The 27,057-nt window shown below is 34.5% G+C and overlaps 1 protein-coding gene across 9 annotated transcripts in view; it reads left to right on the top strand.

Moving 5' to 3' along the window:
* The first annotated feature begins 738 nt into the window (after positions 1-738).
* Positions 739-27,057, top strand: part of MAP9 (microtubule associated protein 9) — a 65,653-nt gene continuing 39,334 nt past the window's right edge. For 2 of the 9 annotated variants that reach the window (XM_051966989.1, XM_051966983.1), the window contains exons 1-8: positions 1,493-1,719; positions 5,286-5,448; positions 7,142-7,223; positions 8,226-8,540; positions 13,670-13,899; positions 18,661-18,775; positions 20,603-20,817; positions 23,834-23,872. In XM_051966989.1, the coding sequence (XP_051822949.1) occupies positions 5,374-5,448; positions 7,142-7,223; positions 8,226-8,540; positions 13,670-13,899; positions 18,661-18,775; positions 20,603-20,817; positions 23,834-23,872 (1,071 nt within the window). In that variant the 5' untranslated portion in view covers positions 1,493-1,719; positions 5,286-5,373. Of the gene's footprint in view, positions 1,428-1,491; positions 1,720-5,285; positions 5,449-7,141; positions 7,224-8,225; positions 8,541-13,669; positions 13,900-18,660; positions 18,776-20,602; positions 20,818-23,833; positions 23,873-27,057 lie in introns of those variants that run through there. The other 7 variants (XM_051966990.1, XM_051966987.1, XM_051966984.1 and 4 more) reach the window with 6 other exon arrangements.

Genomic DNA, 27,057 nt, shown 5'->3' with positions numbered 1-27,057 from the left:
ATCGAAATTGGTTAGATATGATGATGATGGTGGTGGTGGTGGTGGTTTGAGTATTATCATGTTACAGAATGCATTCTTGCTACCATCCTGCTTAGATATGTTAATGGTGATTATTATTATGTTGAAGAATACATTCTTGCTACAGTTCTAGGTAGATATATGATGATGGTGGTGATGATTGCACTGTAGAATATATTCTTGCTCTAATCCTGGTTAGATAGGATAATGATGGTGATTATTGTGTTGTAGAATAATTCTTGCTACAGTTTAGATATGATTATTTTGTTGTAGAATGCATTCTTGTTACCATCCTGACTAAATATGATGTTGATGATGATGGTGGTGGTGCTTATTATTACACTGAATCATATATTCTTGAGATAATCCTGATTAAATATTTTGTTGACGATGGTGATTATTATGTTGTAGAAAACATTCTTGCAGGGCAGCAAAGTAGCGCAGTGGAGCTGCTTATACTACAGAGCACCAGCCCGGAAGTAAGGAGGACCTGAGTTCAAATCTGACCTCAGACACTTAACACTTCCTAGCTGTGTGACCCTGGGCAAGTCATTTGACAACAAAAACAAAACCAAAACATTCTTGCTACAATTCTAGGCAGATATAGTAATGGTGATGATTGTATTGCAGACTACATTCGTGCTGCCATCGTGGTTAGATGATGATGGTGGTGATAACGGTGGTGGTGGTGATAATGACTATTTCGCCGTAGAACACATTCTTGCCACCATCCTGGTTAGATCTGATTTCGGTGACGACTACAATGACGATGGTAATGGTGGTGGTTATTATTACGCTGTAGAACACATTTTTGCTACCGTACTGGTTAGATATGATGATGATGGTAGTGGCGATTATTATTACGCTGTAGAATATATTATTGCTACAGTCCTCGTGGACCAGATAATCCCTGAGTCCCCTCCAACTTCGGGGTTCTGCAGAGGAGCCCCGCCATCGGGCCTGATTTTTCTCCTACTAGTTCCGCCCAAGTGGCTGTGCGTGACCTTGGATGAGTCACCACCCCACTGCGGCTTCCCTTTCTTCCCGGACATGTAACCCCCGGGATGGCTGGACCCGCTGACCTGCCTGGTTCTCCCTTCTAACATTCTGGAATTTCAGAAGTTCATCCAGTCAGATTGCTACAACTTTCTGGCATTCTCATCCCAACCAGTGGCAGACATTTAAGCCAGACCGGAGGTAGGCGGGGCCTAACCTCTACCCTTCCGGGGCCTCTTCCTCCACACTCCTCCCTTCTCTCGCCATCCCTCCCACCGAGGCAAAGAGGCGGGGCCAGCGACTCCAAGACTAGGAAACCAAAAAGAGGCACAAGCTGAGTCCCGCCGTGCGGGAGAAATCGGCTACCGTGACATCACTTCCTATGTCAACCTCGTTTCCCTGGCAACGGCTGGGTAAGAAAGACCTGGTGGGCGGGAGTATAGAGGAGGGTGAGGAAAGGGGTGAGCACTAGGCCAGTAGTTGTGAGTTCATTTCCTCCCCTTTGCTCCGTTGCTGGAGCAACTAACAAGCTCCCGCCCCCTCTCCTGCCTCCACACTGCAGGGAGAACTCAGTCCAGCCTTGGCCTCAAGGCCGCGGGGAGAGAGACGACCAGACCTCCCCGAGTCCCTCACGCTCGGACTCTGGGCCTCACCCACGCACCACTCCCGGACCTCAGTGAGACCGGGGAGCCACCACGGGAGTGGGTACGCGGCCCCGACCCCGGCCTCGCGGGATCTCTGGGGTGGAGGGGCTGGCTCCCCGCGAGGCTCCGGTGGGCTGGGGGGGGCTTCCGGGGCGGGCTCACGAGCCGCAGCAGTCCCGGGTGGGAGGAGGGGTGGGGATGCCCGGCGGGGTGCCAAGCACTCTACAGACCTACCTGACCGGGGGCTCCTGGGGAGAGGGGGCGGGGTGGGGACTGAGACACAGTCTGTAGTCAGTGTGCAGAATTAAGTAGTACCGACCTTCGTTGTGAGTGTTGCAGAGAAGGGCTGCTCTTCTTAGGGAACGAATGTAGAAACTCCCGCCGCCAGTGCGCAGTAGCACCTGCTTGACCAGTGGTAGAACTGTGCTGAAATTCAGGACCCCCCCCCCCAAAAAAAAAAAGTATGGGAGTTGGGACTTAGAGCTATATCTTGTTATTGGCTCCAGAGACCTGAGCCTTAATCTGCTTATACTATCCAGGTGATGTCTTCTGCTTATTTCATTACTGTGGCCAAACCTTTCAAGCAGACAAGGATCTTGGAGGTCAAGCTTAGAGGAGGAAAGGGTGGAGTGGGGGTGGGAGGCAGCATCGTAAAGCCTGAGTTCAAAATCCCACCTGGAGGGTCACTTGCCCTGGGGAATTTGGTCACGTTCTAGTGTTCCTTTATCTGCAAAATGAGGGGGTAGGGTAGCTGTCCTGTGAATAAGTGCCTTTGGGCTCGAGTCTAATACCCTGTGAAATCCACAGAGCCAAGGAGAATAGCCCTCATAGCCTAACAGATTCAGAAGTTCTTCAGATTAGACCATTAAAACTGGAAGCTACCTCAGAGGTTACCTTAGTTCGGTCCTCTATTTTTTTTTTATCAGTGAGGACCAGACAATTTCAAATGACTTCAAGATCACACAGATAGTAATTATAGAGTCAGGATCCAAAATTCCTTAAATTCAGAGTTGGAAGAGGCTTAAGCATTGTCTATTCCAAGTAGTACCTATCCACATTATTTTTGCACATCTAACCTTTGATTTGAATCCAGTTCCTCTTATTCCAAAATTGGCTTTTTCCCCCACTAAAGCATGACAAATTAATATGATAGCTCATACTGATATTGTATCTTAACATTTGCAAACATTTTACACTTATCTCACATGGACTTTACAACCACCTTCTGAGTTAGGTGTTTTTATTTTATGTGAGGAAACTGAGTTTCAGAGCAGCTAAATGACTTTCTGAGCTTCCTGAAGTGAATATCTTAATGAGGAGTTTGAAAACATTTCTTCTTGACTTAAAATCTAGCAGGGCAGTTAAGCCAATCTGTTTCTTTGCTGAAATCCAGAAAGTGTCCTCAAAGTCCCTGGATCCAGAGATTACTTAAGCCAGTTTTTTTTTTTTTTTTTTTTTTTTTTTTTTTTTTTGCTGAAACCCAGAAAGTGTCCTCAAAGTCCCTGGATCCAGAGATTACGTAAGCCAGTGTTTCTCTGCTGAAACCCAGAAAATGTCCTCAAAGTCCCTGGATCCAGAGATTACTTAAACCAATCTGTTTCTCTGCTGAAACCCAGAAAGTGTTCTTAAAGTCCCTGGGTCCAGAGATTACTGAGATACCGAAAGGGATCTTAGACATCATATAGACCAGGGGTGGGGAACCTTTTTTTCTTCCAAGGGCCATTTGGATAGTTATAACATCATCCACAATTTATACAAAATTATCAATTTAAAATACTCAAGGCAGTAGGAGATTGTTGTACCTAGCTATCAGTTCATCATTGCCTCTGATGGCCTTATACCACCTGTGGGCTGAAGGTTCCCTGCCCCCCATATAGAACAACTCCTTTTTATAGGTAAAAAATGAAGACCTCAGAGAGGACAAATGGTGTCTAACTCCAAGTCAAAGGATATGAGAGAGGTTTTTGTCACCAAAGGGATCTTGGAGATCATCTAGTGTAACTTTTCTCATATTACCCAAGGAAGAAATTGGGGGTCTTAAAGAGTAGAAATGACTTTTAGTTCCTTTAGAAGCAGCCAACAATAGAGACAACGGACCCCAACAGAGCGTGCCTACCAGGGCTGCTATATAGTACAGTTAAGAATTATACATAATATTTTTTTTTTCCTGGAGGTGATGAATATTAGAGATAAAGTGTAAGTTGGAAGCTTGTCAGAGAGTATAGAGGAGAGTAATACATTCAAATAAGTGATCACGTGGGTCTTTTCAGTATGGGATTTTTAAAATATTCAGAGCTAGCTGTAGAAAGAACTACTTGGGAGATCTACTCCAACCACCATTTTAACTGAGGAAACAACACCAGAGAGAGAGAGAGAGGGAGTCACACTTGCCAGAAGTCACAGTTAGTAAATGGCAGAGCAGATTAGAAGCCAGGTTTTAGAGAAATGGAGTTTTAAGAGCCAGAAAGTATCAGAGATAATTTAGTTCAGTGAGGAAGAGCTGTGACCAGTATGAATAAAATGATTAATTCATCATAGAATTTAAAACTTCAAAAGATTTTGAAGACTAGAACAGGTTCCTCATTTTGCAGATAGAGACACTAACTCAGAGAGCTTAAATGACTTTCTCTGATATTGTAAGTAACAAAGCTAAAACTGGAATTTCGGTGTTCTGACTTGAATCCAGAGTTCTCATCATTCCACCTGATGTTTAGTGAGAGGGTAAGATAACTTTCTATTAAAGGTTACTTTTCTGTTCCTGTCTATCTGGAAAACCTTATACATTAGACCTTTTGTCCAACATATTTCATAAATGATGTGAAATAGAATGGAGACTTTTAGAAAAAAATATCTTAAAGGTATCTTTCAAAAGACCTGGGGTGGGGAGAAGGAACATTGTCTTTTGTTTTGCTCTAGAATTAACTATTTCACATAAAAATGTTTATGACAATTTTTCACAATTAAGAGTACAAGGAAAGAAATACTGCTTTGCAGTTACAAGTTCTAGCTCAGTAAGGTATGGCTCAGTGATTTTATTATTTCTGTATTTGGTTTGTGGGGCATGAATTAGAAAGGAGATCACATTAGTTGCAATAGAAGAGCATATTCTAGATCTCTTAAATACAGTTCTTTAGTCCCCTCTTTTTCACAAAAATGGGGTCATTAGTATAATTTGTGTTCTTGTTTGGCTTTGTTTTTATTTTAAGCCTTTGTAAGAATACTTGCACATATATTATGAAAGTATCATTTTATTATTTTTAATTATGTCAAAGGAGGCAGCATTATCTAGTAGAGGGACATCTAACTTGGGCATTAGCAAGATTTGGTTTCAGTTCAGCCTTTAGCATGGACTTAGTAACTATGCTACTACAAGCAAATTCCTTAACCTCATAATGTGTAAGTTTCAAACTCAGTAATTAATCCACATTGGAAGGGATATTTCCTTATAGGAATTCTAATACTAGGAGTTTCCTTCACTATAAAACCATAGGTCCAGATCAAAAAAAAGTAAAAGGTTGTGAAATGTAGTCATAATGAAGTTCACATATAACTTATGTATCTTTTGAACAAAATGTGTAAAATCTAATTTTTTGCTCTTATCTCCCTATATTTTAATTCCTCATATAGATTGAATCAACATTCTCAATACTGGCCATTGTGTAACGCAAACAAGAGAAAAAATTAACAACTTTATTAACCTATTTACAAAATCACCATGTCTGATGATTTGTATAGCACTATTTTGGCCTATACCAAAAGTCCAAAAATCACCAAAAGAACTACTTTCCAGGTAAAATAAATTCAGTTATTTTAAATTTTTATTAAATTTATATGTGAAACAATGAAAAAGAGATATTAACTTGAAAAGACTTTGGGGGGTGTTTCAGCACAAAGGGTGAAACAGACTATAAAGTTTGACTAGCTGGCTCAAGTTGCCTGAAGTTTTTATAAAGCTGATTAAACACCTTGTAGCTTAGAAGCATCAGTGACTTATTTCATTCCCTCCTCAGCATTATCTAGGTAGAGAATGTGACAGAATTTGGGGGATTGATTGGAGTTAGCTAGGACTAGGATGAAATGACTTGTTAAAGGGACAAGGAGGAGAAAGTTTAATTTTTGTCCTCTTCCAAGTTTTCTATCAAAAGATAAAGAAAAGCTAAGCTACAGAGGAAAAGGAGGTTCAAGTACACCTCTATTCTGCACATAACACAAAATAGTTAATATTAAGATGATGCAAAGGGCATAAGCAGAAATAAGAGGGAGAAGCAACAGAGTGAGGAACTTTTTATGAAAGAATTTGGAGAGAGGTATGTAGTAGTACCCTATCTTGAGCTACAAAATGATTTAACTTAAGTAAATCATAGTGTGGAACCCCTCATTCCAATACTAAGAAATGTTTACAAAGCAGCCTCTCAATTTTGGTTACCTTCAAAGATAATCTGAAATTGTGATCATAAGTGGTATTTATATAGGGGACCATCTATATATGGGTTAAATACTTATTTTTTATAGATTTTAGTTGATTATTGTGGGCTGTAATATTCTAACTATAAACCTTTAAAATATTAATGAATTAACCATCAAGTTTCTAAATACCTTTTTTGGTAATGTTTAAGGATCTTGTTGCTGATTCCTGGTGATTTCTTAAGTTTTCCCCTGTCAATTTTTATACAATTTACTGTATCTGTGGACTAAGCCATTGAATGTACAGTGTTTATGAAGTCCATGTCTGTTATGAGTTCAAATGTTGGAATTCTTGTTCTTCTCAGAACACAGCCGGTTTAGCTTAGGGCCCTCCGAGTATCTCCAAATCCAAAGGTTCTGTCCTTCAGCCTCTGCCTCTGCTTTCTTCAGCCTCCAACCAACACAGAGATGGAATGTCTCTCTTGTCTCCTTCTGGGGAGCCCAGCCACCAACTACAGTGGTGTGAGATGAAGATGAATCTGGTTGTCCACTGAACTTTCCACTCGTAGCTTTATTCTCTGAAAACTCTTCGGCTGCCACCAGCCAGCCAAGAGGAAAAAATGTATTCTGTCTTAGATCCCTCATCGCTGGCCTTTTATCTGACTCTTCTAAGAGAATGGGATTATGGGTTTTCTCCCATAGTGCTCTCTGGCCCAAAGAGCTTTAAGGGAGGTGTGGACTCCCTTGAAGTTAGAAAGTTTACTTTGTGAAGCTGGCATACTTGTAACTCCAATGAGTAAAGGTGTGAACACAAGCCTTGTATTAATTAGTTCTATTTAGTACCTTGTTTCAGGTTCTGGCCAAAATCTTGTAAGATTAGATCAACTCTAATTAGTTAGCAGTTAGTAAGGATTCCAACACATGTCTGTAACAAAGACAGAAACTCAAATTTCTTACTAAGTCGTAGTTAAGAACAAGTTAATTATTTTGGAAGAGCATCATTTGTTCTGTTAGGAAGTAGTATTTAGATAAGAGAACTTTATATTTGAAAAGAAACTTACTGAATTATATCATTTCAGGATGAATTACAGAAAGCAGTTTCAGCTCGTACATCTCGACAAAGTGAGGATTACTCAGATGATTTTGACAGTGATGATGTTGGTATGCTAGTTTATTATAAGTTTCCTTCCTCTCTCCCTTTTTTGTATCACCTTAAATTATATAGAATTATTTCAATTCAATTGGGCAACAGAGGCTTGTCCATAACATTTTGGTAAAGACCTACTGATTTTCTTTAATATCTTAATGATTGCTTAGATATGTAGTTGGGGGTGGTGGAGATAATGTAGTTGGGGGTGATAGAGACAGTAGAAAAAGATGTTTGCTCTGAGGCTGGAGGGAAAAGAGGTGGCTGAGGGTTCACCTGTTTAATGCTGGAATCCTCTCAAGCTTCCCAAAAAAAAATTTCCAAAAGGTAAAAACAGATTCCTACACTTGGGGTGGTAACCCTGAATTTTTTGAACTAAATATAACCACCATTAATTTTGTAGAAAATGATCAGGTTGGTGAAATAGTAGTTATAAATTTTCAAAGTGTGTTATTTATATGTACTTGACAGTTACCCAGTAAAATTGTTTATGAGTTTAATTTTTAAGAGTTGAAAACTATTTTAAATGTATTATGAGAGATGATTATTTTAGTCATCCTTAATACAAATGTATCAAGCTTGCAATCTATATGTGCTTGAAACCTACAATACTCCTAAAAGCAGCTCAACCAAAATACAATATCATTTGAAAATATTTAAGAAAGTAAACAAAACTAATAATAAGCCATAGGTAATATTACTTTTTAAAATTAAATCAGTATATAGCTTCAAGGATCCTTATTTATGGATTAGTGACTCAGTTCTATTTGAGTTTGACACCACCACTGTAATAAATCCATACATGAATTGTGGAAGTGCCATAACACAATTGAACACCACAATATTTAACTTGCTTTAGTGGGGTAGATTGGTATCAAGTAAATACCATTTGCTTGTCATTGAATCTTGTTTACCTTTGAAGCTAATGTCTTGTCACAATGGACTTTTTTATGTTTTTTTTTTTTTTTTTTTTAATTGCATTGTAAACATTGAAATTCTTTTCTTTCATTTCTCAGGTTCTTTGGGAGGTTTTTCTGATACATCAGTAGATGAAAAGTCAGCTACTAAAAATCTTACTAATGATTTTTATGTGTCAGATGATGAAGAAAAGAGTTCTCCAAAAGTGTCTTTTTTGAAAACAAAGACAACAAATAACAACATAACAAAAGACTTGCTTACATTCCCCACGAAAACGGAAAAAGAAGCAAGACCAGATACTTTAGAGGAATTTGGAATGATTTTATCGAAGTTTCATGGAAGAGATCAGGAAATTGAACAAGAAGAAATGAGAACAAGATCTACACCTAGATTAGTCAAATTTGTATCATCAGGTATCTTATTTAAGATGTTGCTCACTTAATCTTTCAGCTTAAAGATTTGTCACGTTTGTCAATCAGTTTTATTTATTCATATTGCAACTCTTTGTACCTTTGGGTAAAAAACATGTATCATCTAGTTGCCAATTTTCTGGTCATAAATGTCTCCAAATTTAGCTAGTCTGTGTTTGTTCTCTAGATAGTAGAGACAGTCCATTATACAGTGCATCCTTGAAGGATTTCCCAAAATTGTATTCTAGACAGTTTTCAAGAATTCAGGGTCACATTGTGATAAGGTATTGGAGACACCCTTCAATGAAGAACCAGAGCAGAGAATTTAGGAGATGAAAAAGGAGCAGTAAGAAAAATAGACAACAGACTATGAGAGAGAAAGAGAAGATATCATGGCTATGAAGGACCATGAGAATGTAATGACTCAAGCGAGAATAATTGGTAAAATTATATACTGTATAAAGTCACAGAAAATAAGGACTGAAAAAACCATTGTATTTATTGTACTAACTTTGGAAATGATAATTTCAGTGCGATAGAATGAATGATTGTGAGATAAGCTGTTTACAAGGGATTGAGTGTAATTGAATGGAAAAGAAGTAGAGGCAGAAATTTTGAAAGTTTGTTAGTGCAAAAAAAGTGATCCAGGTCAAAAGAGTTTATTTAGGATAAGGGGAACCTGAGCATATTTTTAAACCAGGGTAAAGGAGTCACTGTAGAAGGAAGTAAAGGAGCATGATTGAGGGAATAAATAAAAAGCATTTGATGTGTGCTTACTGTGCTATGCTGTCAGTCACTGTATGTAGTGCTGAAATAAAAATTTAAAAATGAAATTGTTCCTAAACTCCAAGAGCTTAACATCCTAATACATATGATAATCATACATATGAGAAAAGAGTGGGTCTTAGAGTATTAGTGGAGTTAGGTGGACATATATTGACATTGATTTGGTTATGGTTCCTAGCACAAGAGGTGGATGAGCATTTAGGGGACCACAAAGAAAATGGCAATATGACTTGTGTAGAAGGCCAAGAAGGTAATCTAGTGGAATAGGAGGGGAAACACAGTCTGGTAGTCTAGGAAGGCTATGTAGAATGGGCAGAGAGTTTGTGCCTCCTACTAGGAGAGTTTAGCCTTGATCTTGGGAAGAGAGAGTGAGATGTTTTGGAGGGCAGAGAAATGGGGTCTTTTTAAAAAACTTTTGTAATAATGTGCTCTCTCAAATGTTGGAAATCTTGAACTATATGGTTAATAATGAGAGTGAAAATATAGAAAATTGGTAAGAAAATCATTAATTGAATGTAGCATTTTTAAGGACACAAAAGTAGTTACAAATAGGAGTTGAAGACTAGAGGAAATTTTATTCCCTAAGATAAAAAAAATGTTCAATCATTTTATTAAATGAAGAGGATGGAAAAAGTTCAGTGGTAGAAAATGAGACAGAAAGCTTTTGCTATCTTTTTTTGTTCCCTAAATTTTTGAGGCTTTTTTCCCCTATTGCTCATGTCCAAACTATGGCATATCTTCATTGTTTCTGCTTGGAGTCAAGAATATTATGTCTTTAAAAATTGACACTTTTCCCAATTTTTTTCTGTTAAAAACAAAGTATAATGCAACAAAAGCATTTTACTCCTCTGATTTGTAGTTGGAGAGCCTGATAAAGCAGCATGAAAAAAAATCTCCACCAAAACTGTATTTTAGGAAATGATTTTAAATTTCTCAACTTTTGGTTCACCTTTCCTCCTCCTTTTACCATCTGTCTACCATCTTTGTTTCTGTTCACTTTCCTCATCCTTTTAAGTGCCCTGAAGAATACAATTATTTAATTCATTCCTAATTACATTTTAATTATACAAAATAATTGTATAATACAGAAATTGAGAAGAGAAAACAACTTAAAGTATGTTCCAAGATAGGATTAAATACTTGTGGAAGATAATTTAAAAGCCCACATTGTAATATTCAAGATCTGACTATAACTAGAGTTGTTTAAAATTAATTTCTAACCACAAGATGGCAGCAAAATTTAAGTAGCAATACTATAATTTTTCATACGGAGTAAGAATAACATGTTAATTAGTATTTCATATAAACAAAATTTAAATTTATGTTGAAATTTAAATGATTTAATTCATTTAACTGTACAACAAACTTATTTTTGCATTTTAGTTAAATTCTCTTACCATGATTATCACAGAGACAGCCTGGCAGTAGTACAAAAAGTGGACTTTAGAGTCAGCCAGATTCACAGTGTGACCATTGAATATATGTAAGACAAAGCTCTTACATACAGATGATATAAATTCAAGACTGTATTCATTCTATATTGGTGAAGCGAGTTGACATTACTCTCTACATTGATAAAATCATAAATCTCCAACCTTTCCTCCCTTCCCCCCCAAAAAACTTATTAGACAATAATTTTCCATTTTATGATGGAATTTTTATCAGAAGTAATGGAATTTTTATCAGAAGTAGCAAATGTCAAAAAGCTTTATTATTCCTATGTTATAAAAACAAAAATGAAAGAATTGTTGCTTAGTCTTTCTGTAGAGTATTAGGAAATAAGGAAAAAAGATTTTTAATTCAGTGGAAGTGAATGTTGTTTTCCCCTGTCTGTTCCCCTTTTTCCTTTGTGTTTATTTTTTAAAATTTTAATTGTATTTCATTTTTTCCAAATACGAGCAAAGATAGTTTTCAAAATTCACCTTTGCAAAATCTTGTGTTTCACATTTTTTTCTTTGTCTTCCACCTCTCCCCTCTCCAAAATAGCAAGCATATAGGTTAAACATGTCCAATTCTTCTAAACATATTTCCAATATTTGTCAAACTGCACAAAAAAAAAAAAATCAGATCAAAAGGGAAAAAAACACAAGAAAGGAAAAAAAATAAGCAAACAACAACATAAGGTAAAACACTATGCTTTGATTTACATTCAGTCTTCATAGTTCTCTCTCTGGATGGAAATGGCGTTTTCCATCACAAGCCTATTGGAATTGCCTCGAATCAACTTATTGTTGAAAAAAGGATCAAGTCATTCACAGTTGATCATCAAATAATCTTCTTGTTGCAGTGTAAAATGTTTGTTTGGTTTTACTCACTTCACTTAGCATCAATTCATGTTAAGTCTCTCTGGCCTTTTTGAAATCATCCTGCTGATTGTTTCTCATGCAACAATATTCTATTATATCCATATGCCATAACTTAGTCAGCCATTCCCCAAATGATGGGTATCCACTCAGTTTCCAGTTCTTTGCCACTACAAAAAGGACTCCTACAAACATTTTTGCACATATGAATTCTTTTCCCTCTTTCATGATCTTTTTGAGATACAGATCCAGTAGAGACATTACTGTCTTCATTGACTTTTACTCCAATTAAATTTTGTTGTTTCAGATAGTTTGTAGAAGTTTGAGAAATTAATGCTTAATTTTTAAGGAAAGAACAGATAATTTTCTTTTTCTACTGACCTCATAAATTATATAAAATCAAGTATTTTAATATTTTTAAAAATAAGAATTTAGAGATCACCCACTGGAGATATCATTGTAGGTTTTCCCCCTGAGACATTAATTAAATCAATAAAACATTTGGTGCCATTGGATATTATAATATTAGAGAAAATCAGTCTTAAATATAACAATATTAATGAGCATTTCATTTAGTCCTTTAAAGTTTACAAATTACTTTCCTCATAGCACTATTGGAAACGGGTGGTATAAATAGCATTATCCTCTTTGTAAGAATGAGAAAAGTTAAGATTCAGGAGGGAAAGGATTTATTTGAAAGCCTTACATCTAATAAATATCAGAATATTATTGTGCAAATGATTCATTGCTATGAGTCTCCATGTCTGCAGTTCCTCCTCCCCTGTGCAATCATCATTCCTTTTCCGTGTATTAACCTTGGTTCATAGAAAATATACACCTCTTCCTCCCAGCTTTTTTCTAGGATATACATTTCTGATTCCTTCACTTGTTTTTCACCTAACATGGTTTGAGACCTTTTACCATTCTTGTTCTCTTCAGATTGCCATTTCCAGAAATGAACATAATACATCACAAATCAGGAACCAAGTATAGTGTGACTGGATAATGTACATAATATAATTGCTTATGCCATGAAATAAGCAAATATATATACATATATTTGGACTGGACCTGTGACCTCACGTAGGGAACTTCTAAAAATCATTTTCTAAATGTATTAAAATAGACTTCTTGTCTGTAATTGAATTTTCCAGAGTCTCCAGGGATGCTAAAAAGTTGTGACTTGTAGTCAGTATGTATGTATTAAGGGAAGAGCTTGGTGATTGCAAGATTGACCCACTGTGTCATGCTAAAAAGTTACTTATCTTTAACCATACAGAAAATATGAAATTGACAGGATTATAATATACACACGCATGTGTATGTTTGTGTATTTATGTATAGGCATTGCTAAAAATTTGTCAACTAAAATCTCTTTTTCTCTCCTTTTTTTAACCATCAAAAAAAGTTCAGTTTAGGTTTGGAAAAATTTTCTACCTTTAGAAAACTAAAATTGATTAGACAAGTCATTTTATACAAATAGTAATAATATCTAGAATGGTGGTCACTAAAGACACATTTTTTTACTGCTCCCTTAAATGCAATTATCTTCTGTTCTTCTGAGTACTTAGTGGTGGTTCTACTAAATTGTTATTTTAAATCAAAATAGATCTTCTGTACTGTTTAGATTTTTAAAATTTTTAATATTAGAAAATTAGTTTTAGATAAATTTGTGTTTTACAGGCAGATGTCCCATTTTTCCACTGTTTGTATCTAGTATCTCATTTTTTAGTTAATTGTCTGGAAGTCAGATAATGTTTTCCCTAAAAGAATTGAGCTCCATTCTAGTCATTTTATTATAGAAGGGAGAGGCAGTGAAAAACTGCCTAAGTGAGGGCAGTCATAAGATAAAGAAACCTAAAATTATATCAACTGAGGATTGGTGGAAGGTGAATTGTTGAATATCCTTGTCTTAAGAAGACTCATATTTTTTAGTATCTAGTATCCAGATGAGATGACCAATGAGGAACAGTATGTCCCTGACATTGAGCTCTACTATTTAAAGTTTGTGCACTAAAATTGAAATATTTGATTTCTCAACAGAAAACATCAGCAACCTTGAAAAAGATACTAATGCTAAACCTTTACCACGGCTAAGAGGCATTTTAAGAAAGAGCAACCACGTGGGTGATAAAGACGTACTAGAAGAGGAGGATGTTCCTGCTTTTTCCAAAACACAATTTTCACATTCTGCACCTTCATCTCTGATGAGGCTGGGTGGCAAAATGTTAGAAATTGAGCAAAGAACTCTCTCTGAAAGTCCCAATTCTGAGGTAACTACTGTGTCTGAAACATTGAGTCTTGGTTTTGAATGTAAGCCTTTGCCATCTGATCATCATTATTCGAATTTTGGTTTCTCAGATTTATCATTTGTATTATTAATGACAAAGAAAGGACATGGACATAATGGTATTACATAAGCAATAAACAATATAGTTTCATCGTATAGACAAATGGATGTGTTTGGGGAAAATATCTACTGGTGCTCATTTTATTCATTTTAATCAAATATTCATTGAAATACATTCTATGTATATGCTAGAAGGATATAATTTATTATACATATATATACACATATATAAAACATATATGTATTCTGCCCTTAAGGAATTTAAAGTCTATATTGTCTTATACTAAATGAAATTTAACAAATTAGATTATTTACTTTTTAAGATATTTTTATATGTTTTAATTTTTTCTTGTTATAACGTGTCATGTTTTTGTTTTAACACGAATAAAGATAAATGTTAACAGCTTTGCAAACAAATTTCAGTCATAAAACTAGAAAATTTACTTTTTTAGAAAATGTCACACATATATGCATATATAGACATGTAAACTATATGAAACTTCATAAGAAAATATCAAATTTTTAATTTAGGTACTTTATCATACTTTAAAAAATCTTAGTTCATGATGGGTATTTAATGAATGTATGAACACTTGCCATACACACAACATTTAAAAATAGAAATAGTTTTCAATGCAAAAAAAGAATAATAGTTTTTTTTTTTTAATCCTTTTACTTTGATAGTAAAAAATTCATTTTTCATTTGTGGGTACCTATTCTCCCGCAAAAAAAAAAAAAAAAATTATGAAGCATCTGTTCATATTACTCTTATGTGTGAAGTTATATAAATTTTCAGTCTCTTTAAGAAGACTTTTACAATAGGACTTTTAAAATAAAATAGTTCACTTGGAGATCTATCTGGACTCTCTTTGTCTCTCTCCTCTCAATCATCACCCCCACCACCACACATGATATCATTTTCATAGTATATATACTGTCCAGTTTCTCTTTCTTTGTTTTTTTAAGATCTCTATATTCAGTTTTGTTTATTTTTGGAGGTATTATAAGTAATCATGTCCTTTCAGTTTTCAATTTTTCTGGCATATAATTTTTAATGATTTTTTTTCTTTCCACTGTTTGTGAATTCACCTGACTACATTTTTCCTTTTGGTAATTTGATGTTCATTTCTTTTACTGAAAATTAGCTAATGATTTATCAATTTTGTTAGATTTTTATAAAACAACTCTTGATTTTGCTTAGCACTTTTATAGCCTTTAAAGAAGCTTTTCATTTTTATCATTTTCTCTTATTTTTTTCTCCTGGGCATTTTTAGTTGTGGATTGTTTTGCCTTTTTTTTTTTTTAATCACATACTGAGTTCATTAATGTTCTCTATTTTGTTAATTTATTTTTTTAAAGTTATAATTTCTGAGAAGTTCACTAGCTAGCTACACCTAGAAATTTTTGTTATGTTTCACTGCGGCATTCTCTTTTACATAATTATAAATTGTTTCTATAATCTGTTCTTTGCTTCCTTCAGTGTTAATGAGTATTATTACTTAGTCTCCATTTAAATTTGTATCTTACACAATTGGTCCCCTGTTTTGCTTACTAGTTTTATTGCATTATGGTCTATAAAGCAATGTACTTATTCTACCTTTATGTATTTATAATTTTACTGTGCTCTAACATAGGATTTCTTATACTATTTCCACTGGTAATCCCTATTCACCTGAGAAATTTTTATGTGACCCAGGATATAGAGATGTATAAAATAGATATATAAATTAAATATTTGCTGATAATCATAATTTTGTGATCCCCACATAAAACCTCATATAGCATTGTGCACCACAGTTTAAGAAGCTAGATTCTAGCAAATGATTAATTTTTGTAAAGAGTTCATTATATAAAAAGAAAAATACATTTCTTTTACTATTTCTTTTCAGAAATTATGTGTTCTTGATTTATGAAAAAAGCAATAATTAAAGGGGGTTGCAGGACCAGTTATTAAAACTATTTATTTTAAAGTAATCATCTTCTAACCTATTTCATACTAGTGAAAAAAATAGCAATCAGTTGTTATGGATTAGATAAGCAAAACTCAAGAATAAGTGACTGCAGTATTGCAATGATTAAGAAAGCTAATAACACAAACTCAGGGAAAGAACTTTTCCTTAAAAACTACTTGGAAGAGCTGGAAGGCATGTGACTAACATTATCTTTAATTAGTCCATCATGAATTGAGGTTCATAGACCTAGTGATAGAAGGGCCTTAGAGACTCTTTAATTTTATCCTCGAAAGATACAAATGAAAATACTGAAAACCAGGGAAGTTATGGACTGGCTTAAGTTTACACAGCCAGTAAGTGGCAGGTTCAAGCCAAGTTATACAAAGGCCTAACTTTTTTGAACATTAGAAGAGCCCATTAGGAAGTATCTTTCATATAGCTCTAACGGGGGCAGGAGGAACAGGGAGACTAGGGAGAGAAAGAAGGGAAAATTCTTTACCAAACAAGAGATTTGTAGAAACAACAAAACAATAGTCTTGATTACATAAAATTTTAAAGTTTTTGCCCTAATAAAGTCACTGCATCCAAAGTAAGGACATTTGCTGTTGGTTAGAGAAAATACCCTTGCAATGAATATCTATGATAAAATCCTGATATCCAAACAATACGGTGAGAGAATATAAATGTAGAAGGAAAATTAGCACAAGCATAGTAGATCAAGACATTCTTCAGTTGATAAAAGCAATCAAAGAATATAACTGTTTTCAGAAGAAGAAATGCAAATCAAGTAGGATCAAGAAGATGAACAATGTACCTGGAATTGTTAATATTGAACATGGGAAATTATAAAACAGCCTTTATTCAAAACACATCTTAGAAATCATCCATGATTCATTAAATGTAATATCAAATTATTAAATGTAACTATTACTTCCTTTTGTTGACCCATGTAAATGTAAATGATAATTCCAGAAAGAACTTAGAAAGGATTTTGAGAGAGTATAAAATTTAATAAAAGAAATTTAAGACTTCAAAACACAAATGATGCTTTAATCACTACTGTAGGTAGAATATAGAAGTTTTGGAGGAAAACGGAAATTTTGGAATTGAGTTATTAAGAAAATATTTTCTATAGATTTTTAGATATATTGTTAATATATATTAAAATATAGGAGTTGTGGGGCTTTGGGCCTAGAATGTCCATAATATAGAATGGTAAAAATATAATTGCTTATTTAGAATAATGCTAAAAAAAAAAAAAAGTAATTAAATCATCCATCCCCATAGATAGATTCTACTTCTAAGTATGTATTTCAAGGTCACAGGCAGAAAAGTTTCATGACAACCATAATATTAAAAATAAAACTTTATGTGATAAAAACTAGATTTAATGGAATGTTACTGTGTATAAGAACAATGACTATAAAAAGTTCAGAGAATCATGTGAAGAATTATAGATAAGCAGTACCAGAACTAATCAGACCAAGAAAAAATCTCCAATATGCATAATTTTTACAAGATTAATTGTAGTTTTACCATGTTGTTGTTTCATTTTACTGACCAAGACTGGCCACATGAAAAGTTAAGAAAATGTTCCTTCTCCTCATTGAAGTATGTAGAAAAGAACTGTGGATATGAAATACTGTATATCCTCTGAGGCAATCAGCATACTATTTAGTTTTGCAAGACTTTGAATTTCCTTTTTAAAATCTTTTGTTAAAGCATTCATCTTTCTTGGTAGGAAAAGGGGAGAAAGATAACTAGCAATTTTCAAATGCATATGAATTAAAAATCAAGGATATCCATAACAAGACATTTAAAAAAATAATTGTGCATTATTAACAACCACATGAAATATTACTTCAGATTGCCAATAACTGATATGGAAATGTTTTTTATTTAGAAGGGTGTTAGGAAAACAGGTGCACCAATACAGTATTGATAGAACAATGAATTGGCCTAGCTATTCTGGAAATTAATTTGAAATTATATAAGAAAACTCACTGTTTTTCATAATTTATTTAATAATCCTCCAATTATTCATATACTCCAAGAAGGTCATTGACAGTAAGAAAAATCTTATTGTATAACAAAATAGTCATAGCAGTAGCAGAATGCGTGGCCATCCTTTGGGAAATGGCTGAACAAATTTTAATATGCGAATATAATACTCAGTTATATTATATTTATGTATAAATTATATCAAATTATATAAAATCAAATTATAATTGAATATTATATTGCTATACAAAGAGACAAATATGAGAAATTTAGAGAAACAGACTTACATGGAATGATACAAAATGAAAAAGCAGAACCAAGAATAAAATACACACTATGATTACAATAATATAATTAACAACTATGATAACCGATATTAGTTCTGATGAATTGATAATGTAACTTATCTTTCCCCTTTTCTTTAGAGAGTGGGGGTGAAATTTGGCATAAACTTTCAGATGTAGTTGTTTTATCAGTCAACATTGCCGAAATGTTTTTATTACAAAGAAAGGTAAAAAGGGGAGTTATTTAGGGGTTATGGTATAGTGTAAAAAAATGTTAAAACAATGATTCAGTTTTTTGTTTTTTGTTGTTTTTTTTTTTTAAGTAAGCATAAAGAAAATCAAAGAACTTGGCCTGTTAAAATTACTCTTTGGAGACTGAATCACAAACTAGGCTCAACTCTTCTAGTGTATTATTTAAAACTTATCCCTGAAATATTGTTTTTTAAGGGTCCGTGGTTAACAAGCCCACGGACATCATTATCAATTCCTCACCAGCTACCAGAAACTGAAAATCTTGGAGACTACCTATTCCCTTCATCTGCAGAAAGATCTTCTAAAAACGGTACAAATATATTTTTCCTATTTTTTATATATTATAAACAAAAATTACTTCTAAGACTTCATATTTATCATTAAAATCTTAAAATGCTTCTTTTCAATTAGTTAACTATACAAGTACAAAGAAATAGATGCTAAATTGATAAAAGTTAATTGGGTTATAACCTGATTTCAAATTATAAAGGGTGGTATTTTTTCTCAGAATATTGAGTAATTGTAGGATGCAGTTTCATTCATCATTCTTCTGTATGAATGAGACAGCTTAATCTATCTTACACTTTGTCACTTGGTCTCTGAGTTAAATAAGTTGAAATGCAGAATTTTCCTATTCAGAGTTGAATATTCCAGGGAGAGCATGAAATACTCCCAAAATAGCAAAAGACAAGATGAGCCTTGATGTTTGAAGGAATAGTTTAATTAACATCATCAAAACCATTTGACATTGGCCAGAAGCAGCATTATTCCTAAAGCTTTTGAGTTCAGAGTCTTCAACTGTCTCTGTTAGATTCTGAGAAGCACTGGTTTTGGGAGTGGTTTGGCTTGCCTGGTATATCCTGCTCCCTGGGGGGTCCTAGCACTTCAGCTAGGTTGGCTCACCTGCTCTGGAAGAGGCAAGGGGTTGTTGGAAGTACTGGGAATAGCTGGTCTCTTCTTCATAGAAGCCATCTCCTCCAATCATATCTGTGAGGCTGGAAGCAGGATTGATTGTCGGGCATGGTGCTGGGTGCTATCCCCAGAGCGGTTGTTTGACTGTTGGTGGCCTGCCACTAGTATTTAGTCAGCTGCTGTTGCTATTGGTGATGTTAGCTGTAGAGGCTAGTTTGAAGGGGATATTGCTGTTCCCACAGCTCTTTGGTATGGGGGTTCTAAGTCATTTCCCTCAGGATTCCACGGAAGATGGGTCGTTATTTGACTGTTTTGATAAGTTCCATCCTGTCTTCCTTTCAGGGTGTTCCGCTGCTTCAGCTAGGTTGGCTTGCCTGCCTTTTGCATGACAATTGGTTAGCAACTGTTAAATGGAAATGATGAACCTCTTTTCCACAAAGATATCTCTTCATATTATAACAGAGGGCTGGACTACAAGGAAAATTATTAAAAAATCTTTTTGCTATAATGACACACAAAAGACACAATTTCATTTTGCAAATATCAGTCATGTTGCTTTGGTTGGTTATGATTTATTTGTATAACATCTAGACTTGTAGATATGATCACTGCTGTCATTGTTCACTTGCTTACATGCTTACATGTTTTGGTTCCACTTTTTAATATGGATTTCAGGACTGAACTGTTAAGTTAAAACTGATGCCCTCCAGTAAACTGAAAGTTTTTGAGCTTTGATAGCTATCTAAAACCCTGTAGTTCTCAAGTCTTTCATAACAGTAGACATTGACTCCAACTAAAGATATAGGAAATAGTAAAAAGCTGACTAAAAGTAAAAGTAACCCTGAGAGAGATCCACATTGGAAAAAGTGAGAAAGCTTTGTAGAGTTGAAACATACAGATCCTGGTGGCAGGAGGCCCTGATGTTCTGCCCATTGTTCATAGAATACTATCAGAGCCTCAAAAGATTTACTAGGGCTTTTAGAGACAGAATTATTAGAAAGCATAAGATATTTCCTCTAGTTATTTGGTGTGTTGGATATGAATTTTCTGTAAATATTTTTTTATAGATTACTTTTAAAAACTACTTAAAGTAACTATACTTTTAAGCTTAATCCATTTTGCAAGTCAAAAAAGTTAAAGGTCTTAAGTTAAAAAAAAGACGAATTTGTTGCCAAGTTATTGGCTTGCAATTTATTTTCAATCCTATTTTTCTTTCTCAAAATAGATCCAGAAGAAACAATAGATGAAAATCATAATGTTATGAAATCAGAAGACAGTGATGATACATTTTCCCCTTCAGAAGAACTAATGGTGAGTAATACTTTGGAGAAAGCAGCAGAAAATCAAGAAACCATGGATGAGCTTGAAGAAAATATGAAGAAATTACAATTGTTTGTGGATGAGGACAGAAAATCTTCCAGTTCAAATACATCCCTTAAGGTATTTTTTTTAATCATTTCATTCACTTTTTCTTTTTAAAACTTAATAATAAGTGGGATTTTATTGTTGTTGTTGCTTTAATCTTTGTGTTAACTCCTGAAGACCTCTGGAAATTTCACTTAGTTGTGATTTTATATAATGTGAGTGATTAGTATTCATTTCAATTTAGCAGTTGTATATATTCAGCAAATGCTATGCAGAGCAAAGTTTAAATAAGCTATATTATGAGTTCATGGAACTTATAAGTTAACAGTATATTGGAATATGTGATATATTAAAAAATTAGTTATATTTGACTATTTCAAGATCCATTGATTTAGATGCTCCCTTCCCAGATGCAGAACACAATCATTCTGTGATTTGGTAGGTGGTCTTAAAGAGTCATTCTTTTTAAAGTATATCTTTATTTGAGGATCCTTTTAGAACTTAGCTAGTATAGTTCCAGATGACAATTTGTTTATTATCAGTCCTTTATTTCAAGCTTTTCCATCTATATAGGGATTGTCAGAATTTCTTCTCCTTTGATTCGAGATTTGAAAATTCAGTTACTTTGTGTTACAATGAGGCATATATCAAAGTGAGTGTTACCATATATGCAAATTAACAAATACAAATACCTCAGAATGACGCTAAGTTAAGATAAAATTGAGACAGAAGGCAACTAGGAGTTTAAAGATGCTTCATGGAAGAGTTTAGTGAATCCTGTAAGATGTTCATATTAATTTAGATTTTTGAGGAATGATATAAAACCTAAAGCTTTATTACAAACAAAAAAAAAAAACAAAACTTGGAGATACAAAATATGCCAGGTTACAGGCTAAAAGATATTTATTTAGGAACTCTTCTTTTATAAATTACTTAAACACATTTGAAAGTGGCCTAGCTGATTTTAATGATTAGGAGAACCATTGATAAATTGCTATTTTAATTTAAAATTTTCATTCTGGATATGTGGATAGAATAAAGTAGTTTTTAAAATAAAAGTTGTATTCTGAGAGAGGGTAGATTATATTTTAAAATAATTTGAAAAATAAGATAATTAAGAATTTTCAAGTTATTACATATAGTTATTATACATCTTCCTGTCCTATTCATTGATATTTTGAAGATCTTAATGAATTAAAATTTCAGCTATCTGATACCCTCATTCTGAGTTGTTCAGACAGTTAATATTTTGCCACTTTAGATGACATAACAAAACCCTTATTTTAATTGTTTTGTATTGAAATATTTTAACATGTATGACATAATTTTCCTCTCTTCTATAAAATAGAGTATATTGTGTGTTTTAGCCTTTTCTTAATTGTTTCATCATTATAAAATCAGTTCTTAAAATATACTGCTAGGACTGTTTTTAAGTGGTTTGGACCTATTTGTCCCTAGATAGAGCATTTATTATGTATTTGCTGCTATGTATTAGGCACTATATTAAGCACTTGGAATAAAATACAAGCAAAAAGAAAGCCAGGCCTTGTTGTTAAGGAGCTTTCATATTCATGGGATAAGACAGTTTTAAAAGGAGTGGAAAAGGTGGAAGAAATACCTGAAAAAAAGGTAAGAGTATAAAAGTTCATAGTCAGGAAGAGCTGGCTGACTATGCACTTTCTCAAAAGTTTATAGAAAGGAATTCACCAAAGTAGTACACTGGAGGGTAGGGACAGAAATCAACTGGGATTAAGGTGGAATAGGCCAAAGAAACTGGTGCAGAGCTGGGAGGACAGTGTGCAAGGCTGGCCTTGGCATTTCCTCAAATTTAAATGCTAAGAAGTAACTCGCCTGTTAGTAGAGGGAAGCCATGGGATGGACACATGCCTTAACATGAGAAGGAAGCTGGGATAGATGTTCAAAGACCTAGATACTCTTTGATGAGAGTTGGGTGAACAGAACTAGCCTGGCATTTACCTAAATGAAGTTTTCAGGGAGAAAACTCATCAGTCAAGTAGGGGCCCACAGCAGGGAGGCATCTCCAAGGTGAGAAGGCTGCAGCAGGAAAAGAGACGGAAAAGTCTTGAGTGTGGATCAGAGCCAGGAGAGCATTTCCTTGATTGAAGTGTCCAGGCAGGAACTAATCTATAAGGGGGGGCACAAAGGCAAAAGTGTCTGCAGTGTGAAGAACATAACCAAAGTGAAAAAATCCATTGACTGGATCAGAGCTGGGAAAGCAGTGAGCAGGATTAGCACTTCCTCAAATGAAGGCTCCAGGCAGGAATTCACCAAAGGATGGACCCTGAGGGTAGAGATATGGAAGCTGGAGAGCCTTGAACAGAACTGAGAGAGCCATGAGCTCAGATGGACATGACCCTTCCTCAAATTAAAGTTTCAGCCAGGAACTCAACAACAGAAAGGAGATATCAGGGATAAAGGCATCCCCGGGGTTAGAAAGCAGCTGAAACAGCAGTTAAAAAAAAAAAAAAAAAAAAAAGGGTCCAGAGTGCCACTCTTGTGGTGTTGTTTGGACCTTTTGCATTTGGGTTAGGGGGAGAGTGTTCTTTTAGGGTCTATGCTATTTGACCTCATTTCTAGGTATTTGCCTATAGCACCATCTTTTGCATTTACTGCTTATATGCAAAGTTATATGCAAAGTAATTGTTGGTGCTAGATGCTGAGGGAGACCTAACATTTAGATAAAAACTGCTCTAGCTCTCATTGAACTTATAGCTACATTGCTGATTAGAATTGTCTATGCGTAAATTTCTTGGGATGGGGAGTGGGTCTAGTAGACTTTTATGAATAAAGTATCTATTCCATGTTTCTATACATATCTATTATGTGATTGCTCATGGGCTTTTATTTCTTACTTCCTGAAATTCCATGGTATTCTAAATAACTGGGGTTGCCAGATATCTAAGTTTCACATATTTCTATAGTTACTTTGCAATTTTCAATTGATAGTTTTGATAGATAAATTAAAGTTTATTATATTCATCCCAATTTTTAATTTTCCTTGCTTTCCCCTCTCCCTAACCTCCTGCTTGTCCCTTCTGTCTACAATTCTAAATTCTACTTTTCCATCAAGAACCAGATCAAGACTTCAAGAACCACCTCTTCCAAGAAGGTGACAAATTTGACCCTACATTGTTTTCTCAAGCTTTGCATTTGCCCCAGCACTTACAATACGAAATTTGTATTATGTGGTCATCTCCCTTTATGTATGATATTATTTATCTTCCTGGCTTCCCAATGCACTTTTAGGATTTCCTTATGTCAGTGAATGAATTAATAAAAGTATTTATTAAATGCCTGCTACTTTCCAAGCACAATGCCAAGCCCTAAGTATGAAAACACAAATGCAAGATATTTCTTGCCCTCAAGGAACTTACGTTCTAATGGAGACCACCACATATACTTTAAACTTTTAATAACTTAAAACTGTAATAAGTCTTTTGGGACACCTTGTATAAAGCAATTGTGACCAGAAAAAAGAATTATGTTCTGGAAAGTTATAAAAATTGGTGAATAGCTTGAAGGCAATCCATTAACACACCTCCAGACTCCAAGATAATAGTAATTGGATTATAGTTTTCTGGGAAAGAGGTGGAAAAGTAAATAGAGAAAGATTACTTAAAGGGATTAGGGCAGAAAACAATCCCAGTAAATGTAGAGTTTTGTATTTGGAAGCTGAAGAAATCGGCAGCATTACCAAGCTGGGTAATGAATGAAGAATGATGGTCCCTGGAAGTCCACATCTGAAGGGCTTAACTCCTCCTAAGCTTGACCTCTGATGCAGTAATAGGAAAAGATGTCAAAGATTACTATTCTCTTAGTTTTCTAAAAGCTTTAAATATTAGTTGAATTATTAAATCCTCATAAATTCAGGAGAGCAATATATTCCTATTTGATAATTTGCTTTAAATTTCAGAGATTGTGTTTTATATAATGTCTGTTAAGTATTCAGCTGATAGATATTAAGCACTGTGTATACCACAAAAAGTTCATGGGATTTACAGTTAGAAGACCTGACTTTTAATTGCAGTTCTGCAGTTGACTGCTTGTGTGTGATCTGGGTCAGACTCTTTACCATTCTGGACCTGTTTCCAAATCTGTGAAGTGAAAGGAGTTGGACCAGAGGACTAATAGTCTCTTCCAGCTCTAAACCTATGAACTCATTACAGAACACTGTCTTAGATGCTAGGGAAGAAGAAAAGAAAATTAAGCCTGAGACTCTGCCCTTAAATGAATATTAGAAGGTAGTAGAGGAAATGTGACCAGTTGGTCAATAATCACCAAGGATTTATTGAGTGCCCATGGGCCAGATACATAGGTACTGGGGCTACAAAGGCAAAAATGAAATGGGCCCCATCTCAAAGAGCTTATATTGTTAGATGACATAATACATACATATGAATATATTCAAAATATATAGAAAATAAATACAATATCATGAGCAGTACTAGAAACTGAGGGGATCAAGAAAGACTTCATGTAGATGCTTATATTTATACTGAGGTTTGAAGAAATCTTGGAATTTTAAAACCTAGAAAAGGTAAAGAGAGAGTACATTTCAGACCTGAGAGAGACAACCTGTGTAAAAGGCCAAAAGTGGGAAATGAAAGACAACAAGAAGGTTAGTAGAATTTTGAATGGGGAGAAGTGTGTAATAGGAAGGAAAGGCAGGGACTAAGTTGTAAAGGGTTTTTAAAAGTCAAACATAGGAGTTCAAATTTGATGTAGAGATAATAGACAGTAGTTGGGGTTTACTAAGTAGAGGAATCACTTAGTTCTATCTTTAGAGAAATCATTTTGGCAGATCTATGGAAGAGCATAAATTGGAAAAAAAAAAAAAAAAAACAAGAGAGAGAGAGAGAGAGACTTGAAGCAGGGAGACCGATTAGGAAACTACTAAAGGGTACTGCCAGTGAGGGGGAGGGAGATATGAAGTACTCAACAAAAAGTGGTAATACCTCTGTAGGGGGAGAGAAGAGAACAAAAAACATTTTCATATTATTTGAGAACCAGAGGAAAAAATACTTGCTGTAGAGTTAAGTTATGCTTTAAGCATAATTTAACGTATTCTTAACCTTTCTTGTGTTGTGCATGAACTCCTTTGGGCAGTCAGAATGAAGTTTTTTAATGCATAAAATATATACAGTATTTTAAAGAAAATTAATTTTACTGAAATGCATTTATTAAGGTATTTTTAAAGTTCATGGATCCATGTTTAAGAACTTCTTTTGTATATAAATTTAATAACTTTTCTGTTATATTCCTCAGAAGGTCTTTCTGAGAATTAAGTTGATTCATAATAATCATTTGTTCTTGGTGTTGATTTTCATTTTCGTCTGCACTTTGTGACTTGGTGCAGTAAAACCTGTTTCATTATGGGCTTAAATGAACTTTAAAATGCTGTCTCTCCCCATATTCACAATTGCTTCAATATGTCTAATAACGATTGAAATGTGTTTTTTAAGAGCTACAATATTTATATAGTGTAACTTGAAATAAAGTTAAAAACATAATTAAAAACACAACAGAAGAGCAATGAAATAAGTATGTATAGTTTGAAATCCAGTACCAACCTTACAGAAGGTCTAAAGGTAGGAAGGACCAGGTCAGGATAACATATGTTTCAAGTCATCCTATGTCAGTGGAAGTACTAACATATGACCATGGTGTCACAAAATGAAAAGCATATCAAAATTATTTCTTGTTCCAAATAATTAGCACACCACTGTGCAGAAATTATAATTAATAGTAGCCAGTGAGTTAATCAGTAAGTATCACAAACTTGCTATATCCAAGGCACTATATTGAGACAAAAGACAAAAGCAAAAACTGTGCCCTCATGGAGCTTATATGGTCAATGAGTATATTACATACGAGTCAGAGATTGTAAGGGAAGAAGGCTCAGAAAAGAACCTTGGGGGGAATATCTACAGTTATGGGGTAGAATACAGATAATATGGCAAAGAAAATATATAGAAGGAGCCAGGACTCATTAACTGAGGGTGGTCAGCAGTGTCAAATGCTGCAGAAAGGTAATACAAGGATGAGGATTACGAAAAAGCAATTCATCATGCTAACCCTCTTTCAGCAGTATGCTACTGTGTATCAAAATTGTGCAGATTGTTAATACTCTTTTTGTACTCTTGGTAGAATATCCTATAGTAAATATCAGAAAGAAATAGTTATTCTATCAAGAAGACAGATTATTATATAAAGGAATTAAAAGTAATAGGCATAGAGGCAATGAGTATAGGCAGGTTCTTCTAGAAATTCAAGAAAGTCAATAAAGATGATGAT

This window comes from Antechinus flavipes, chromosome 6 (assembly GCF_016432865.1).
Source record: "Antechinus flavipes isolate AdamAnt ecotype Samford, QLD, Australia chromosome 6, AdamAnt_v2, whole genome shotgun sequence".
Taxonomy (NCBI): Eukaryota; Metazoa; Chordata; class Mammalia; order Dasyuromorphia; family Dasyuridae; genus Antechinus; species Antechinus flavipes.
Note: the sequence above shows the minus strand (reverse complement) of the source record. Positions and strands in the feature narration are given on the sequence as shown.